This window comes from Pieris napi, chromosome 14, assembly GCF_905475465.1.
Source record: "Pieris napi chromosome 14, ilPieNapi1.2, whole genome shotgun sequence".
Taxonomy (NCBI): Eukaryota; Metazoa; Arthropoda; class Insecta; order Lepidoptera; family Pieridae; genus Pieris; species Pieris napi.
Genome location: NC_062247.1, coordinates 1,297,459 through 1,316,873, shown reverse-complemented (window position 1 = coordinate 1,316,873; position 19,415 = coordinate 1,297,459). Strand labels below are relative to the sequence as shown.

General features: G+C 32.0%; 2 protein-coding genes across 7 annotated transcripts; both read left to right on the top strand.

Moving 5' to 3' along the window:
- The first annotated feature begins 412 nt into the window (after nucleotides 1–412).
- On the top strand, nucleotides 413–16,806 carry LOC125056133 (zinc finger protein 62 homolog). 6 transcript variants are annotated; one of them, XM_047659091.1, is made up of 28 exons: nucleotides 413–533; nucleotides 1,339–1,456; nucleotides 1,721–2,941; nucleotides 3,079–3,188; nucleotides 3,519–3,602; nucleotides 4,735–4,818; nucleotides 5,102–5,151; nucleotides 5,640–5,771; nucleotides 5,917–5,981; nucleotides 6,513–6,630; nucleotides 6,855–6,899; nucleotides 7,303–7,403; nucleotides 7,860–8,036; nucleotides 8,686–8,806; nucleotides 9,570–9,725; nucleotides 10,131–10,248; nucleotides 10,632–10,773; nucleotides 11,552–11,659; nucleotides 12,289–12,421; nucleotides 13,089–13,204; nucleotides 13,987–14,079; nucleotides 14,353–14,453; nucleotides 14,982–15,060; nucleotides 15,173–15,241; nucleotides 15,486–15,600; nucleotides 16,180–16,284; nucleotides 16,487–16,583; nucleotides 16,677–16,806. In XM_047659091.1, the coding sequence occupies exons 2-28, from the start codon at nucleotides 1,347–1,349 to the stop codon at nucleotides 16,688–16,690; spliced, it is 3,864 nt and encodes a 1,287-aa protein (XP_047515047.1). In that variant the 5' UTR covers nucleotides 413–533; nucleotides 1,339–1,346; the 3' UTR covers nucleotides 16,691–16,806. The 6 variants fall into 6 exon arrangements, 5 of the variants coding, with proteins under 5 accessions (XP_047515047.1, XP_047515046.1, XP_047515049.1 ...); XM_047659090.1 differs by having other exon boundaries at nucleotides 16,658–16,806; XM_047659093.1 differs by lacking the exon at nucleotides 4,735–4,818 and having other exon boundaries at nucleotides 16,658–16,806.
- A 455-nt stretch (nucleotides 16,807–17,261) lies between these two features.
- On the top strand, nucleotides 17,262–18,745 carry LOC125056134 (dTTP/UTP pyrophosphatase). Its single transcript, XM_047659096.1, has 4 exons — nucleotides 17,262–17,530; nucleotides 17,704–17,945; nucleotides 18,095–18,241; nucleotides 18,550–18,745. Exons 1-4 carry the CDS (start codon nucleotides 17,441–17,443, stop codon nucleotides 18,689–18,691), a joined length of 621 nt encoding a protein of 206 aa, XP_047515052.1. The 5' UTR covers nucleotides 17,262–17,440; the 3' UTR covers nucleotides 18,692–18,745.
- The last annotated feature ends 670 nt before the right edge of the window (nucleotides 18,746–19,415 follow it).

Below are 19,415 nucleotides of genomic sequence, written 5' to 3'. Positions count from 1 at the left end.
GTATCCACAGAGCCCATATAATACGTTATATCAATAAAATTGTAAACTATTAATTATTATTGATTAAAACGAAAAGTAAAGAATTTTGGAATACTATATATCGTACAAAATATTAAATATTATTCAAACTATTTACATGTCACACAATTCATTCCTTAGCCTTATTAGTCGTAATCAGTACCCGTAAAAACAATAAATGCAAGCTATTTTAAGCATCTAAACTTTAAATCAAGCGAATATTCTAATATTTTTTTTTTTCAAAATATACATTCATAGAAACTAGTTGCCAAGCATGTTACCAATTTGCGGTGTTAATACTATTCAAGAAAGTGTCAAAAATGACACATATGCTAGACATTTCCCGCTGAATACGAAATGACAAATAATATCATCAATTGTCGCAATTGTGTGGCCGAGGCGCGACTTACAAAATTTGAATAAAAAAATTCTCAACGAAACAGTCAGAATCGTCATTTGTTTTCTCTGCCAGTTTTATGATAAACTAGAATTTTCTTGATGAATACCTGGAACTGGTTAGTAAAATTTTAGTTTTTATTTCATCATAATGCCCTTTCACCTAAATTGTCGTTTTAATGTTTGTTACACTACTTTAGAATGTATTCACTGGCCACACACAACCTGTTTTTTTTCTATTTCGTCTTCAATTTCAACATAATTTCTTGGCTGGAAATAAAAGGCATAAAACATCCAATATTCAGTGTTCATTTAGTTTTTATTTTAGCTCAGACTCTGTTTTATTATATTGTTATTGATTGTAAGAAAACAGTTAAACAATGTGCAGAAGCCAAACTTTTTGTTTTATTATTTCATATAACTTTATTTATAACTTTTCATCAATTGTCTTTTATTTACTTTTGTCATAATGTGAATCTGATCTTAGAAAACATTGAAAAACTAAATTAACATAATTTTGTCTCTCTCTCTGTAATAAGAGTTTTAGTAAATTTTAACCCTTGCTATTTTTTTCAAACATGTACATTATGTTACCTACATGAATAAATGATCATTTTTCTCTTTCTCTGGATGATATTTAACATTATTTTCTCGTATCCCATAGAAAAAATATGGGTACAAAGCTCTATTCTTTTTTTTTTTATTAAGCCTGCTGAAACTGTAACTGGTACAGTTAGTTAGTTTCTTTTATGTAAAAGAAATAATATCAATTGCTAAAAATTAAGATTAAAGTAGTTTATAATATTGGTACTTTAATTTAATTTATAATATTTTTAAAGTAAAAAGTTAGATTTACTATGTACAGCCCACTGTCCATTACAATTATTCTTTTTTACATTCATATGTAACACATTTTTTTTGTAGAAGCTAAAATGGCAGATCCGCCACCCCTGGTCCTGTGCATGGATAATATTAATGGTGATGAAGTAACTTTAAAAATTGATCCACATGATGACTTTCGGCTATTTTTTGACAAAGCCAAGTAAGTACATATTTGTAAGGTTCTCTCATTAATTAAATTAAAATTCCTACAGTGTAGACATTGGATTATATAAATATATATATATATTGAATCATTTCTAGGTGAACAGCAACATTTGGTACCTTTTAATGTTAAACATATATATGTCAAAGAGACTATTTAAAGATTCATATACCTAATAAAGATTCATTTTATAAACACATTGATATTTAGTTTTATATTTGCATTTCTAGATCTCGGATTATATTTTGGTAATTATTTCAGATCACAATTAGGTTTTGATATTGATTTAAATTCAATCACCGGCAATCAACCAGTATCTCTAGATGATAATATATATCAGTTCTTTCTTAATAATCAGCAAAATGTAAGTAGACACATTTCTGACAGTTATATTCAATCAGGATATAGTGATATAGAAAAAGAAAACGACGATTTAGTATACGTTCTAGATGACGGTACTCAAATAAACGCAACTCAAATTCAATTCGACAACGAAGACCCTTTAATTGATTTAACTGCTGAAAAAATCCCTTTCATCAAGTACACAGATGATCCAGTCGAAGAAATTGATTTTGATGACAATATCAGTATCAAAGACTTTCACATCGATAGCCCAGTATCGCGTTGGTCTAGCAGAAATTCCAGCCCGACAAGAGCCAAAAGCTTTATTAATAGCCTACCTTTTAAGTCTATATGCAATAACACATCTAATTATGAATTACAATTTAGAAAATATTTAGAATCCAATACTAAAACTTATGCAGTATTAAACTCAGTTAATGGAGCCGCATCACCGACAACGATTATTAAAGACAACTACAAAAAATATGAAGATAATCAAAAAGATGTTTTTACAAGAGAGGATATATTAAACATGTTTAAAGATTCGCCTGTGACGCATCTACCCTATGATAAATCAATTAATTATGATAAACGAAAGCATTCCAGAAAATCTGACCCATCCAGAATCGTGCATAAAAACTGGTATAAATCCAATTTAGATGCAGGCCCAAATCAGGATTGTTGTATCTGTGGAAAGATAATCCGGAATAATTATGAGAAAATGTATTTATTCGATAATGAAGATCAAAGAATTCACAGATGTTCACCTCAAAAAAGAACATCGGTGCAGCTAAAAATTATCTGTGAACAGTGTCTAGAAGACCATTTCAAATTGTGTCTGGTTAAAAGTCCGAACGAATCTCTTAATAGCGACGAATATTTGGTTATAAAAAATAACCAACAGTACATTTTTCAAAACATAACCGACATTGATTTGAAAAAGAAATTCTCGGATCAAAACAAAGACAAACCACTAAGGACAGATTTAAATGGCGGAAAGGAAAGTTCTAGTGACGTAGAGATTATAGAACCGGAAACAGAACTCGATAAAGCGATAGATAATGTAGATGAGGCAGATGAAGAAGTTAAAAAATTCTTGGGAAAATATCAAACTAAGCATTTAGCGGAATTAAAGTGCCGGTAATATAAATTAGAAATTAAATTAAAAAAATATATAAACTTAAATTTCTAAATAAGAAAAGCTTCGATAGTGTCATTGGTATTCTTCAAATATATTATATTAGAATCTATTAATAATTTGCAACATTCCTTTATAGCTTTTGTGACAAAAATTTTGTGGATTTACCAGAAGTGATGGATCACTGTGAAGAGCATAAACATGATTTAGACGAGGAAGCCGTATTTCCTTGTCCATTGTGTGATTATGGTATTTATGCAGTGTTTGTGGGGGTAGATAGAAAAAATATTTTGTGGGTAGAGAATGGTATATATGTTGATTTGTGTAAAAAGAGTCATTTTAGTTGTAGTGTCGTCGTTACTTGAATATTACTCCGACAAGTAGGTTTTTATACTAAATAGAGTAGATTTGTTTAATATTTTGTTATAGAATAACTGATACCGCCGCCACGTGTAACTTTACAATACAATAGAGTAGGTTAGTCTATACATAAGATCTAGATTTTATTATATAGTATTGTAAATTGTAAATCTAATGCAAATAATACTTTAATAAATAATTGCAAATGCTTAATTTAAGGTTACGCGAACTTAAAGTGGTTAAAGGGACATGTAAAGACAGCGCACGAACCACCTAAAGAAAGCAAAGATGCACAAAATGAGGGTAAGTACCTGTAGCGACAGCCATTTTTTATCCTAATAAACTTAGTTACCAAATAATCAGAAAGTATGCGAAAAGTTGCTGAAATGTTTGCTGAGAAAAAGTTCAGTAAACATGGTGTATAAGTAGATCCTAGGTTTGATTCGGTGAGAAAGTGTTTTGAATTCATTAGTTATGTAAATGCCCAATGTTAGAAACGGTAAAAACGAAGAACTCTTTCACGATCTTCAAAGTCAATCAATTTATTTCAACTAGGCCTATTAAAAGGCATTTTGTGATGTTAAAATTACAAGTTAAAAATGTAAAAAAATTAAAGTTGCCCCTTCCAAAAAGTAGTATCATATGCAGATGAATGGGCAAGAAACTCCTTAAGTATTGTAAGAAAAAGAGTAAGATAATTTTCATTGACGACAATCGGCCAGTAAAAGTGACGAGTATTTTGTTTATTTTCACTTTTGCATACACTACATACGGTTATAAATCAAAAGGCTGAGAGCAATGGGCTTATTGCGTATATCGCCTATAAGCGATCTCTTCCAGACAACCCTTGCTAAGAGCTAAGTGTAAAAGTACAGATAATGAAACATTTGAATATAAAAAGCTAGCTGTCCCGGCAACCTTCGTTTCGCCTGAATATAATTTTACTTAGCCTACCTTTTAAGGATATACCAACATATAGAACATTTTGCTATGCTAACCCATAGAGACTTTTCGCTTTTCCGGAATAAAAATCTTCTCCCTCGGTTTAAGGAATAAATAAAAAAATACTCGATTTGGCCTTCGAGTTTTGAGCTTAGCAACATATTTTGCGATTCTTATTTATAGGTAATTCAATGATTAGCAGTTGAAAGTTTTAAAATTGAAAATTTGAGTTACTAGTTACTTTATCTAACTAAATTGATTACTTGGAAGATCGTGAACTTTTTCGTAAACATATTTTTTATATATAACATGGGGCAAATAGGCAGGAGTCTCACCTGATGTTAATTAATACCGCCGCACAAGGACACTCTATGTAAGAGGGCTCGGAAGTGCGTTGCCGGCCCTATTAAGAATTAGTACATTCTTTTCTTGAAAGACCCTAAGTCGAATTGGTGCGGAAATACCTCGGTAAATTGTAATTTACTTTGTATAGATAAGGAGATTAATGATGTTACATCAAAAACGTCTTCACCGGTCGCAACACGGACTAGAAGTTCTGCGAAAAAGAGCGATGACGGTAGAATAATTTTTAATTAATTCCTTTATTTGTATATTTTGCAGCCAACTAGCTTAATTAGCCGTTCATTAAGAATATCTATTTAGGGCAGTAATGAATAATAAATCAGTGGCGGATTTGTTCATTAGTTACAATTTATAAATCATTATAGATAGATGTTGTAGGAAATACAAATGTAGCTAGTTTGAATTACTCATGTGCCGACTGAACTGAATTTTATGAAAGTTTTTCTGGGGTCTTTTTTCTGTACTTCTACTCCATAAGTTTCTTAAAATTGTTTTAGTGGGACAAGATGAAAACGACGAAAACAAGTCGGGTATAGAAGGAAACATGGTAGGTAAAAAAATCTGTTAAAATATTTGACACTACCTTCATTTTCACTCTAAAGTTACAAATCTGTATTTGTATTGATTGGAAAGCGAGTTATTATTTTGCTGGCTCATTTGATTTTAAGTGATACCGCACATTTAATGCTAGAGGGCTCGCCAGTGCGTTGCCTATTAAAAATTGATACGCTTTCCTGAAGGACCCTAAGTCGAATTGGCTCGAAAATACTTCAGTGGATAGCTGGTTCCACATAGTAGAGCTGCGCGGCTAAAACTGCAATAATGTTTCGATTTACCAAAAAGTTTCAGATTAATATCACTCCAATCGAAGAAGACAATTCGGTCATAACGATATCGTATTTAGTAGTTTTCGAAGGCCTCTCTCGTCTACTCACTTGACACGATCTGTCGTTATTACCAACCGCATTTTTTTTTATTCGCCGATTTTTTTCACGCTCAAATAATTTTTATTTTTTTGAAAAATTCTTAATTCAGGCCCCAATGCAATTAGAGACAATAGTAAAACAAGAGACCTTAGATAGTGATGATGAAGACATATGGATCGTTCACACTGGTGAAGACGTTGATGAACAGTTGCAGAGTCTGTTGAAATTTAATGAAGTTAAGGTAATTATTTAATAAATTAGAATTATTTTTTGTATGTTATTTAATTGGTGGATTTGTGTTGTGCTTTTGAAATTGTGTTCCACAGTCAGAGCAAATAATTTTTTTAAGCTTATTTAAGCCTATACTTTAGTGTAAATCTTTTCAGAATGAAAAAGTTCAGCTATCACAGAAGGTCAATGAGTTGATTAAGCATAAGTGTTTTAATTGTAGGTGGGTACTTTTTATTTTATTATTAATTAAATTATTCCCCTTTTAAAAATATAAATTAGTCTAATTACGCCGTTTTAGTCACAATTGAACAGAAAGAGACAAAAGATTAAAACGTGCTAGGGAGAAGAGTGAAATAAAAAATATATTTTAAAGGCCGGCAACGCTCGCGCGACCTCTTAGGCATTGAGAGTGTCCATAGACGGTGGTATCACTTAACATCATGTGAACCTCCTGTCCGTCCGCCCCCTCAAAAAAAAAATATAATTTTTCCGTTTGCTCCCTGAAAAAAGGAAATTTTTATTCTACGCTGTTATAATATAATACTTAGTATACATAGTTTTTCGTTCAGCTTTTTGCCGTTATATATGAAATGTGACGCTAAAAAACCGGTAAAGTCGTCAATCATCTCCATTTTTCAAGCAAGAAATGACATTTGTCTCATATAGTGAATGTTAATTTACGATTTTGGATTGCGGTTAAATCTGCAAAAGTTTACTAAAGGAACTACAACATACTCAAATATAATTTCAGCCGTATATTCCCAAACGCAGAAACCCTAAACACTCATAAATGTAGGAAGAGAGGGAGAAAGAGAAAATCGCCGACTGATACTGTTCTTTGCGTGCCTTCTAAAGAGGACTTTTTTAAAGTAAGTACATAAAAAGTATTCTAGTAGTGTTTATAAAAAAGTATTTAAATCTAGGAACGGAAAATCATTAATTCAAATTTGAAGACGCTATATTTCGTTACATTAGGGATAGAAAGATATATAGAGAGCCAAAAGACTATTCCGAAAGTGCCCTAATTTTTTTAAAGAAATATGGTGTTTTTTTTATAACAGATTTTTTAAATATTTATAATATTTTGTCACAGCGGGCGCAAGGAAGGCCGAAACAAACAAATGATGATAGTTTATTGGTAAGGTTTTATATACTTAAGTAAGGATTAGTCAAAATATGTGTATATATTTTTATGAGGCAAATGGGCAGGAGCATTTGATGTTAAGTGATACCGCCGCCCATGGGAAGTCACATTGCCAGAAGGCTCGCAAGTGCATTGCTGGCCTTTTAAGAATTGGTACGCTCTTATAAAAATATATTTAGCTAGACAAACTGGATATATATGTAGGCATCGTCGCACACGTAGCAGTTATTTTTAGTTAAAAAAATTATAAACAAATTTTTATTAATGTAACCAAAATTAAATGGAAATATCAGTAAAACATCTATTGTTTATATGTCCCTCACACATACAGAAATGTTAGGTATCATTGTTATTAACATATTAGCAAAGAAGCCTATTTTTATATTTTCTTTTTCAGAAAATCCGTAAAAAACGAAGTCGGTCAGGTAGTCCGCAAATTGTCACTTGTCACAACTGTAATGAGTCCTTTTCATCAAAAGTCAGGCTCAAATTTCATATGTACGTAATATTTGATAAAAGATTCCATACAAAATATTATATAAAAACGAAATCCCATAAAATAAAATAATATACATAGTCTATATTTTGATGAACAAATGTTTCGCACTACATATTGTAGCATCTATAGTCGTTGCTTGGCGGCAAGAGTGGTGGCAAACAATGTAAAACAGAGGCATCACATTGTTTTGTCCTGCTCACTCATATGTTGTATTTATATGCTGTCTCATTTTCGTGTTAGATAAAAATGTTTGACGTCATTTCAAGTGTTCCTTGATTTGATTACGTTATATACAGTACTGTTTAAACAATGCTGGAATACGTAATTTAAAATTTATTATTTGCCGCATAATTAACGCCTAAATTAATAAAAATATACAATTTAACTAACTTTTTATTCCGATACACTAATAACTATTGAGGTTTGAATTTACAGTACTGTATTTTTTTTAAAAGGCAATTCCACGAAAAAAGCGCTCTTCAAACCGAAGATGGTATGTACAAATGTAACGAATGTAAGAATACGACGTTTTTAACAGAGACAGAATTATTTGACCATATACATTTTCAACATAGTAAACAGAAAAGGTGGCAGTGCCCTGTTAAAGACTGTGGGAAGACCTTCTTTTTGAGGTTAGTATAATTTGAACCTAAGAAATTGAACCAAAATACTTTGATGTTTGAATAACTAAAATGCTCAATAAATTATTGTGTCCGATAAATTATATATATAAAGAGAGGGACAAAGAATCTCCAATAGATCTTGTTCTTTGCGTGCCCTCTAAGGAGGATTTCTTTAACCAAACTTCAAAAACTTATGTACACGCGTTAGAAGTTATACTTCTTTGGCTTAACAAGATAAAAATCTTTTCAAAAATTGTAGTCTGCTTTTGTAGAAAAAACGACACTAACAATAGAAAAAAGATATTTAATACATTGAAATTATTATAATGCATTATTTAGTTAAATAAAGTTTATTTAAATATCACAAAAAAATATTTCTACATAATTAAAGAAATTGACATTTTTATTTTGTTGTGTCGGTTTTTTGTGAAGGTGTAAAAGGCGCGCGCATTTTAAAAAATTACTCTGATCATTTTTCCCTAACGCGCCAAAAGAAGTATAACTTCAAAAACTATAACAGTAGTGGAACACTGAGTACTCTTTCTTCTTTTTCAATCAAGTTATGTTTACTCCATGTTAAATAGTTTCAGTTGAAAACTTTATATGGTCTTTTAAATGAATCGATTTTGTTTATAGTATTAAAAATATTCCATTTTAGAGCGACATTAACAAAACACAGTCGCACGCACACAGACACACGCCGATACGTATGTGTGACATGTGGAAAGCGATTCCTTGATAAGCAGACATTAGATGAGCACGGAGTCACACATTTACAGGTATTTTTTTATAACCTCAATGCTTTTCCTTTTCTTTTCGGCAGGAAGTCTTACAGACCTTAGTACAGATACGGGCCTTTTCGACATAAACCACTACATACCTTATTACAGATACGAGTCTTTTCGACATCGAGTCTTACATGGCCCTATTGTTTTTTTTACAGATACCTAATACTTTTTCATTCCATCATTTTCCGGTTCTGTAGCGTTAGAACCCGCGTGTATTTGAAATGTAATTTTATTATCTACGGTTCTCTGCCTTCCAAACACATTTTTTCTAACCGTTTCTCTGAAATATGATTTATCGTGGACGGACCACGTAGTGTGGATAATAATAGCAATAATTTCTTCTTACAATAAATTAAAATTGCGTCTTTATTAGTACTTGAGTAATGTAACCACTTTCATACTTATGCCCACCATAGCTGATTTTTCGCTAGTATTAAACGTATTAAAAAAAATCACTGGCGCTACAACCTTTTTAAGTCTGAGCCACATATTTCTGAATCTGTTCAGACTCAATCATGATCAATATAATAGGCAAGTAGGTGATCAGCCGCCTGTGCCTGACACACGCCGTCGGCTTTTTGGGTCTTGGGCAAGTTTTCTCACGATGTTTTCCTTCACCGTTCGAGCTAATTTTAAATGCGCACATAGAATGAAAGGATGGGATGAGAGTCTCACGCTGAAGCCACTAAAATCCGAAAAAACACTGCTCTAATATGTTAAACGTATAAAAAAGTTATTAAAAATGGTTTTCCAGATAAAACCATTCCAATGCCACATATGTCTGAAACAGTTGACTCGAAGATCTCGCTTACGTATGCATTTACGAGCGCATGAGGAGGAGTTATGCCCAAAACTCGTATTGGTCTGTGGCATTTGTTCTCGTGCTTTTAGGGACCATACAGATGCGCAGGTATTTCTATTATCTGCTACCACTATACAGTTGATTCTCAAAACGATGTTCATAAAAAAAAATATTGTCTATTTTTGTGTACACGACTGTGCTTAGACACTATCAGCTTTAGTCGAAAATACCATAACCAATGAAGCAATTATTAACCTGTAACTTTAGTACTAACTGATCTAACTGAAAATATCGTGTTTTATGAGTCCTTTTCTTTTCCATGTGCCCTTTCACAGTCTATTTTAGTTACATATGTATATTTTATGTATGTTTGCACTTCTTGTGCTCACCTTAAATTTAATATATTTTTAATCACAGTGGTTGCCTAAAAGAGATCGCTCATAGATAAGGCCGCCAGTTGGCCTCCTTTTTATTTAAATATTCTAGTCTAAATAATAATTATAAAAAATTTAGGAGCACTTAACAAAATCAAGTGAATGTATTGAGACATTTGCCAACGACATAAAGCGGGATGAACCCAGCGAGCGACTCTCTCCCACAAGTGGACTTGTGACGCAGGCTGTCAAAACTGGTAATTATATATTAACTGTTCAATAATTAAATTTGGTTTTTAATCTTAAATATGTCTCCAACATCCATCCATTCTTAATTTTCATGTTTATGTCGCAGCGAACTAGCTTAAGGTCCTTTAAGAAAAGAGCGTACCAATTCTTAAAAGGCCGGATACGCACTCGCGAGCCCTCTCGAGAGTGTCCATGGGCGGCGGTATCACTTTACATCAGATGAGATTCCTGCCCGTTTGCCCGTATATACTAAAAAAAATAGTGTTATATAGGGGGGGACAGATGTCCCTAACTACGCCCCCCCCCCCCCTCTAGCTCATCTGTCTTTACATTACCAATAACACCATTTGATAGAAACAAAAGAAAGAGAATAATCAATAAAATATTACAGAATCCACTCTTAGCAAGCCAATACCAAGAGAAGTGAGTCAAGAAGAGAGTCAGCCCCTGCTCAAAGAGATGGATGAGTCGAGCAACGCCATCATACGAGTTGTCAGAATTGAAAAGGCTTTTCGGTGTGAATATTGTGAAGAGTGAGTACTTTATTGTTTTTATATTGTTATGGAGCCTATGAGTTATGGACTACCAGAATTATTATTTAACACATCCATGGTTGCTCCATCCATAGCGCGGCGACCGAATCAAGAAATTCCGTAACGAAAATAAAAACCTAACACACGATGACGTAATATAGGTGCGGCCAATACGCGTTAGAGCGGGACAGAACGCTTACTGCGTCTCACATAGGTCTGGCGTGATCGGTGACGTAGCGCAGGTGCTATATAGGCGTGTTAGTCTCTGAGTCTGGTAGAGTGGTAGATTGAATTAATATCAAAGAAAATAAAAATATTGCATAAATAAAAAAAATATAATATGCATAAGTTAATAAAAAATGCTATGTAATAGCTTGACCGCGGCAGTCCCTGAATGCCACACTTTTTTTTGTTATCTCGTCGTGTATGTTATGTTTGTCTATTAAAAATTGTATTTTATTGTTCTTGTACCAATGTGTGCCGAGCGTTGGCAAGCTTTTCGAAATAAATAAATAAACACTTCGTTGCAAGAAATACATTACAATTAAAAAATTAAGGAGGACAACGCTTTCAAGCGATAACCCTGGTAAAGAAAACAAAATAAAATTAAAATAATTCATTTAAAGTTTCAAGTAGGCTTAGAATGTACGAAATATTGTAGAGCTTTGACTAGAAGTGCTCTAATTTTAGAAGAAAAGTTAATATTATAGGGTTCTTTGTATTGGTTTATATAAAAATATTTTTGCAAATTTAATTTAAAAATTAAATTTCTTCGCAGCGTGTTCTATTTGGAAGGCGCTCTAAACTCGCACAGAATCCAGCACAAAGGTGTTAAAAATCCGTTCGTTTGTCACGTCTGCAAAGTCAGCTTCGCTACATATTCCAGGTTTGTACTAAAAGTATTTGAACAGGTTGCAAACAGCTCATTTAAAGAATTGATACGCTCTCTTCTTGAAAGACCCTAAGTGGAATTGGTTCGGATACTTCAGTGGGCACATAGTGGTGTGCGACAAAAACTGTCTTAAGAAACTCTCAGTTGTGGAACGACGAACGTCGAGGTGATACAAGTGGAATTTCATATTCTGTCTTTTGACAGTTTTAAGTGTTCCAAAAATACAGCAACAGCCCTGGTCCTGGAGTCAATTCCTGATGAAGCAGTCATTATCTTGATACAGAATATTTGCAATAATATTTTTGAAGTGAAAACTTCTTTAGCGACGTTGTACACTTTTTTTGGAATGGGAAAAAAATTTAAACTCGCGTCAGGACACGTGACCTGATCGAAAATTCGTAAGACGGATGGAGAGTAGACAGCTGGCGAGGCGTATTTAATGTAATATAAATTGTCATGTTTGTGTACGATAGCGCAATTATAATAATATATTGAATTCTACCACATAAATCATAGTACTTTTATACTGATAATTAGTGCAACCCGTCGTTTTTTTTCTTATGTTCTCGTTGGTCCCGAACTAAAATCTTGTAACATTTTAATTAATTAATTTTTGAATATAGGTGTACAACCCATAAGACAACACATGGGTTTTACAAAAGGAATTTAACTGATGGTAAAAAAGAGGAAAGCGCAAGCAGTGCTGGGATTTTGGGATATGGTGGATTTCCTGTTGTCAAACACTTTTTGTGTGAGGTATGTCATTCTGAAATTTCTGACAAAAACGTCATACGCCATTTGTAATTGAATACGGCTTCGGAAGGCACTTCTTTGATATTAGTTATTATTATTATTTTTTATATTATGTCTGGGACGTCTGGAAGAAACTGCTTCTAGCAGTAAGCATAGCAACATCCTTTATTATTTTTCTCCCGTTTTTTTGTAAATTAAGTTCTATTAATATTAAAAATAGTTTTTGATTGCATGCAAATAATTAATTACAATTATTAATCAAAGACTGAAAAAGGAGTCATTATAGTCAATAAAGTTCAGTTTACATTTGAAAAATTAAATAAATAAATATTTATTATTATTCTCTTACATTAAGTGTAACATAAATTCTATTATTATTCGTAGCATCTTCCGTGGGCAACTTCATTCTGTTAATTTTGTGTCACGGTGTGCGCGCATCGTAAAATTTCACTCTCATCAATTTTTCATAACGCGCCTAAAAAAGTATAACTTCAAAAATATATTATTATAACTTAAAAAAATAAATTTTTATTACAATTCCTTCACTAATTAATCGAAAGGTACTTCGTTCCATCCGGGTGTCCTTTCACACCTCTCAAGTTTTTTTACATATTTGGAGGGTAGTTTCTATATAGGCAGTAGATATATTACAATACAAAATACGTTATAGGACTGTGGTCGCTCCTATCTGCACTGGACGTATTTACAAGTACATCGCCGCTTGAAGCATGCCAACGAAAACTTTTTATTTAAGTGTAACCAATGTGAATTGACATTTCCTAACAGGTAGTTCAGTCAATTTATTTAATAAAGAAATAATATAAATCAGTGGTGCTACAACTTTTTTAGGTCTGGCCCTCAGATTTCTCTATCATGATCGTTTGTCAATCTAATAGGCAAGTAGGAGATCAGCCTTCTGACACACACGTCGACTGGGTCTAAGGGAAGCCGGTTTTCTCGCGATGTTTTTTTTCACCGTTAGAGCTAAGTAACCATCGGTGCAATGGTGCGGTGGGGGGATTGAACCTATGACCTCAGGGATGAGAGTCGCACGCTGTAGCCGCTAGGCCGACAATGCTCTCTCAATTTATTTAATACCTGTAACTATACGAACAATCGAATAGTTAACCTTTTTTATGAAACAGGAGGCAAACGTATAAACACAGAGTTAAGTGCTCACCTCCACTCTTGGACTGGCTTGCAAGTGCGTTGCCGGCTTTTAAGGCTTCTAAGCACATTTTAAGACACAGTTTTTTTATATTAAAGCTAAACTAACGTTGTCGCTGAAAGCGAGTTACAAATAATCAAATGAAAGTATGAAATTCATTCAACTGAGTGGTAGTTTTTTAATAATATCAAATAAAAACCAAATCCATTTCACGTTCTAAGGGGGTCCTGACCCCAAGATCCCTCCATCTTCCATGAAACCGCTCATCCGCTCCGTCCTTGATTTAATATGGTATTGTGATGGATTTTAATATAACTTCTTTAGAATTAACCTCGATCACGTATATATAAATTTATTAAAGTAATTTATTAATTAAATCTTTAACTTAATTTATGTTTAGCTGGAGCGTTGCATATCATAGAAAGAAAATTCACGGAAAAACCGCACATGAAGATGGCGGTACCACGAAAATAGCCAGACAAGATTATTATAGGTATACGGTTTGTTTGGGTAGTTTTTAATTCAGACAGTTTTTAGACATGTTCATGTAATCTAAATATATAATGACTATAGTTTTTCAATATTTCTTTTGTTTACAAATAATACACACTTTTCCATACTTTTCCACAGAAGACGTCATTACCAGAGCAAAAAGTGACAAACGTTGTTACAGATAAAAAATTCTCCATCTCCTTGTTTATCCTTTCTTTTCGTAATAATTTTTATTGACATTCTCATAGTTTTTGAGTTATTATATTTATTTTAGAATACCATGCCGAGATTGTGACCAAGTTTTGCCAAATAAATTTGAACTTTACAAACATAGACAGAAGGAACATTGTGATGAGGCGTTGGATGATTATGAAGGTACTCTTAATAAATAAAAATAAAATAAAAATCATTTAATACAGACCATTAAAAAGTCCATATATTGTTAGTAAAGTAATACTTATGATATTATTAATATTATAATATGTAACTGTCATGTTATATCATGTTATTTGACGAGCTTAACTCTGGGTTCAAATAAAGACTAAACTAATACAATGGATTTCTCTATCTGCGCACAAAGAATTTGCTCATAGGGAAAATATCGTAAAACCAAAAGTCGGCATCGGCTGTCAATCAGAAAAGCCTATCTCATTGCGTGTTTAAAAATATTAGTTCTAAATACAGAACGAAAAAAATCAACTATAGATTTTAGTAGTATTCTGTTTCACTAGTTTGACAATTGACGTAGTTAGTTAAAATCTTTCTCTGGTTTTTACCGCCATATTTGTTGTCAGTTAAAACTTAATATATTGTGTGTAATCTGTGTATATAGATAGTGCTTGAAGATCCAGAAAAAAAATAAAAGAATTTTTGACTTTTAATATTTTGAAGTGTTTCTTTCAGAAATGATCAAGGATTCCACAATATGTCCAAAATGTGGACACAACTTGCACAATGTCAATGCGCTCCAAAAACATTTAAAGTGAGTTCATTGTAAAATTTCTGGAGAAATAATAAAAGCGACTGCAATTGAAGTTTAATTTGTATGATTACTCATAGAAGAGCATTTCATATTTTTTGTATTTTTTTTTCAGAGAAGTACACGGTATACAAAATGATTCGGTTCGCAACGAACCCATTCGTTCTCTGAACGTTCTTAGACGGTAATTTATTAATATTTACAACTAGCAATTCACGCACGCTTGATAACTTACTCTAGACAAATGTTTATTGCGGCAGGCGTGAATGTTTTGATAACTTGTGAATTGTGACCACTATTTTCATACATATTACGCTAAAAGCTTTTGTCTAGGGCTTTAAGAGTGAAATAATTCCTGTCAATAGTAGTATGTATTTTAATGTGTATTTCCCATTTACATTTGTACCTTTGTTTATTATGTATTTTAGCCCGCCAATGCGTCGTACTTTTACCTGTCCGCGGTGCCCTGGTAGGTTCCGTCAAGTGTCAGAATTACAAGCGCACTTACGACTCAAGCATCCCTCTTTTACTATTGTTATTGAGGTAATTTATTTTACATGCACTTTAGTTTATTTATTTTTTTACAATTATGATATATTTCATAATATACTACTAATTTTACGTCCGTCGTTCCATAACTGAGCGTTTCTTATGTGAAACCAGCTGCCCACTGAAGTGTTTCCGAACTAATTATACTTAAGAAAGAAAAGAGCGTAATAGTTCTTGAAAGGCCGGCTACCCACTTGCGAGCTTCTTGGTAATGTGATGTCTATGGGCGTCACTTAACATCAGGTAAACCTTCTGCCCGGAGGCCCCCTGCTACATTAAAAAAAATACAAGCCCCTTTAGATATCATTTTCATATATTCTTATAACATTTGATTATTAATTAAATATTTTATTATATGGAATCATTTTAAATTGAAATATATTTAAGGAGCATTTGTAGCATTTGGAGGTCTATGGTTTGTGCCTTCTCCTTTAAGAATCAGGAGTGTGTGTATATTAAGGAGTATCGGTTTGCGATTGTAACATTTAGTATTAATGTAATTTAATATATGTTAATTAATTGATTATTCGTCCCAAGGGTGCTATAATCACAATTAATACTAAATAATTTCAGTTAGAAAACACAAGCCTAACACGCGAAGATGTACTGAAGCAATTATCTCTACATAACATACCACGAGAAAGCGTCTCCGAAACGTACTACATATCCGTTCCTATGGTATTTTTTGGCTTACAAATGAATTTTACAATTTAAATAATACAACAGATTAAAGCAAGACTGTATAAGCACTTCATTATAATTATATATGTTTTTTACTCAGGGTTGCTGTCAAAAACAAAGATTTTTATATTAATTAACAAGTAGGTAGCAGAAATAAAGCTGCCTTGAAAATTACACTCAAATCTTTATCTTGTTTTAGGGTATCCCACACATAATTCCAAATTCACCGCAGGCACTGGAAATGCTAAGCAATTCGTTTCCAAGGACTGATGTCATTCTTGATAAACCTAATGAAGGTATATAAAATTACAGATTGATTTTTTTTTAAATTATATTCGTCGCTATTCATGGTACGAAAAAATCAATTTAGTACTTCATAATTTATTTAGGTCTAGCCAACTAAGGTTCAGAAGCTGCTCACAGGATGGTGCTTTTGGAAGTAACTACGTCAGTTAACATTTTTCTCAAGTTAACATAAATAATCTCACCAAGCTAAAATATAAATTTGTTCTAAGTAAATGAAGTTTTATTTTATCTAAAGTCAAACAAATTTGTTATATCCATGCTAAATAATTATACATTTTTTGTAAACAATTTCTAACATAAAATATAAAGCTCAGAGTTGTGCCTTGATCTAAGCATATAACACATTACGTATAAAAACTTTTTTTGACACTGTTTTTGTTTAGTTTTTTGTATTAATTGCATTTTTTTTAAATTATAGTTTAAGGAATTTAAAATTTACTGTGGTATAGCCCTTTTGGCACCAAGGCTAAAACCCCTTAAGGTTTGTTTGGTGTTTTCTATACTTTTAGTTTATTAATAATATATATAGCAATAATAAAAAAACAAGGTTTAATGAACGATTTACATAAAATTTTAGTAACCATACGAATTTTCTGGCGTAAGTGGGTCACGCAGCACGCCTGTCGTCTAGGTATCTGTCTCAATTGTAACAGTCTAGAGTTGAGAGTAGTCTATGATTTATGAACAAAAGCGCGGGCAATTACCATAGGTAAAGATAAACATTACTTGTTAACACCATATGTTAATGTTTTGTTAAATGTTATCTTAAAGTTGTCGTAGAATTAATACTTCTATTCGTTTTTCAACCAAAATACCTTATATTTAGTAACAACTAATTTCTTCAAACATGCTTCAACCAGTAATGCACGTATTAAAACAAAAACATATTATCTTAGCAAGTGGCTCTCCCAGACGAAAAGAGTTGATAGAAAATATTGTAAGTACTTATTCAACTGTATATTATTTATTAGGTCGGAATTGAGGTTTGATATAGTAAATAATAACACTTAACCATATATCTAGTCTTAGTAGACATTTGTTGTATATGTTTATAAATACAAACTATTGAATTTCTTAATATATGTACTTACACACTATTCTAATTTATAGGGCTTAAAAGTAAAGTTGTGCCCATCCTTATTTAAAGAGGATTTGGATCCTGAAAATTTTCAAAACTTCTCAGAGTTTGTCGAAGAGACAGCTTTACAAAAAGTCTTAGAGGTTGACAATCGACTCAAAACAGAGGGTGCAGCAGCTGATGTTATTATTGGTGCAGATACTATGGTGACACTTGATGGTAAAATGTTTGGCAAGCCAATTACCCAAGAAGAAGCTTTTGATATGTTATCAATGTAAGATCAGTATTTTTGTCAATAGTTCATATCCCAATATAATATTCATATTCCACAGCTCATAAGTATCAAAAACATGAATATGTTTATAAATTATATAGAGAAGACTTATTACTGTTAAAAAACAAAATCTCAATATACAATTGCAGGCTTTCTGGACGAGGTCACACAGTATATACAGGAGTGGTTGTCAAATCATTAGAGAAAACAGTAAAATTTACTGAAAAAACTGATGTCTACTTTGGTAAATTAGATGATGAACAAATCCGAGGATATATTGCAACTGGTGAACCAATGTAAGCTTTATTATTAAGACATTTGAATTGTTAAATATTTATTTAGCCTGTGGCCTCAGTGGCACAAGCAAGTAATAATTTAATGATCTTTTCTGCAGTCTCAACTAATTCTTAAAGCTGAAAAACGCATATTGTTTAAAATAAATATGTAGGAAGAAAATAATCTTTATTTGCCGACTAACCCAATGAATAATTTTAAAGCTATCTAAGTAAATTAGCTAATGTATGACTTATTGTCATATTTTAAACCAGATCATTCCAGATCTTTTGTTTTGATCGTCAGTAATAATAATATATTCCTATTTTAGGGACAAAGCTGGTGGATATGGTATCCAAGGAGTTGGTGGCACTTTTGTAGAGCGTGTGGAAGGTGATTACTTTACTGTTGTCGGCTTGCCCCTTTACAGACTTTGCTCTATACTCTATGACATGTTTAAAGAGGTTAAATAGTTTCAAGTCTTTGTTTTTATTTAATGCATTATATACCAAACAATGTTACCACTGTATATAGTATAAGATCCCGCTATACAATGACCTTCACCGAGATGCTTATTTAATGAAACTTATTTTATATTTAATTTAATATGTCAATAAATATAATCCATATGGGTTGCCTAGCAAATTTCAGTCCAGAGTATGTTTAATTAATATTTAAAAAAAAAAAATTTTTTTATAATTTGCATGTAGTAAATTTTTTGAACTTTTTTCAATCAATATTTTTAATCAGGGTAGTATTATATAATATATATGTATCACTATAACCTTCTTATATACTAAAGATGTATATATACTTTAGTGTCACATAAAAAATATACACATAAATAATTAATTGATTAAAAACAACCTAACGTTTGCATATTCTATGGGCTTCATACTTTCGATTGGTATAGAATTTATCTAATAATCATACCGGTGAAATGTTTAAAAAAATATTTTTTTTTTAAATTAATTAAACCTACTCTGGACTGAAATTTGCTAGGCAACCCATATGGATTATATTTATTGACATATTAAATTATATATAAAATAAGTTTCATTAAATAAGCATCTCGGTGAAGGTCGTTGTATAGCGGGATCTTAGACCAATACTTGTTAGACAATTTATTAATTTGTTCCTGTTCAATAATTTTAATGTTGTTTTTTTTGAATGAAGTATGTTTGTTTTTCGTGTTTG

What these genes read in the sequence shown, in the direction of transcription:
- LOC125056133 (XM_047659090.1), top strand. Translation starts at nt 1,347, where the DNA reads ATGGCAGATCCGCCACCCCTGGTCCTGTGCATGGATAATATTAATGGT. An exon ending in CATAAGTGTTTTAATTGTAG is followed by an intron (nt 5,982 to 6,512) that starts GTGGGTACTTTT and finishes ATATAATTTCAG; the next exon opens with CCGTATATTCCCAAACGCAG. An exon ending in TCTTGATAAACCTAATGAAG is followed by an intron (nt 16,584 to 16,657) that starts GTATATAAAATT and finishes AAATCAATTTAG; the next exon opens with TACTTCATAATTTATTTAGG.
- LOC125056134 (XM_047659096.1), top strand. Translation starts at nt 17,441, where the DNA reads ATGCTTCAACCAGTAATGCACGTATTAAAACAAAAACATATTATCTTA. An exon ending in GCTTTTGATATGTTATCAAT is followed by an intron (nt 17,946 to 18,094) that starts GTAAGATCAGTA and finishes ATACAATTGCAG; the next exon opens with GCTTTCTGGACGAGGTCACA. An exon ending in ATTGCAACTGGTGAACCAAT is followed by an intron (nt 18,242 to 18,549) that starts GTAAGCTTTATT and finishes TTCCTATTTTAG; the next exon opens with GGACAAAGCTGGTGGATATG.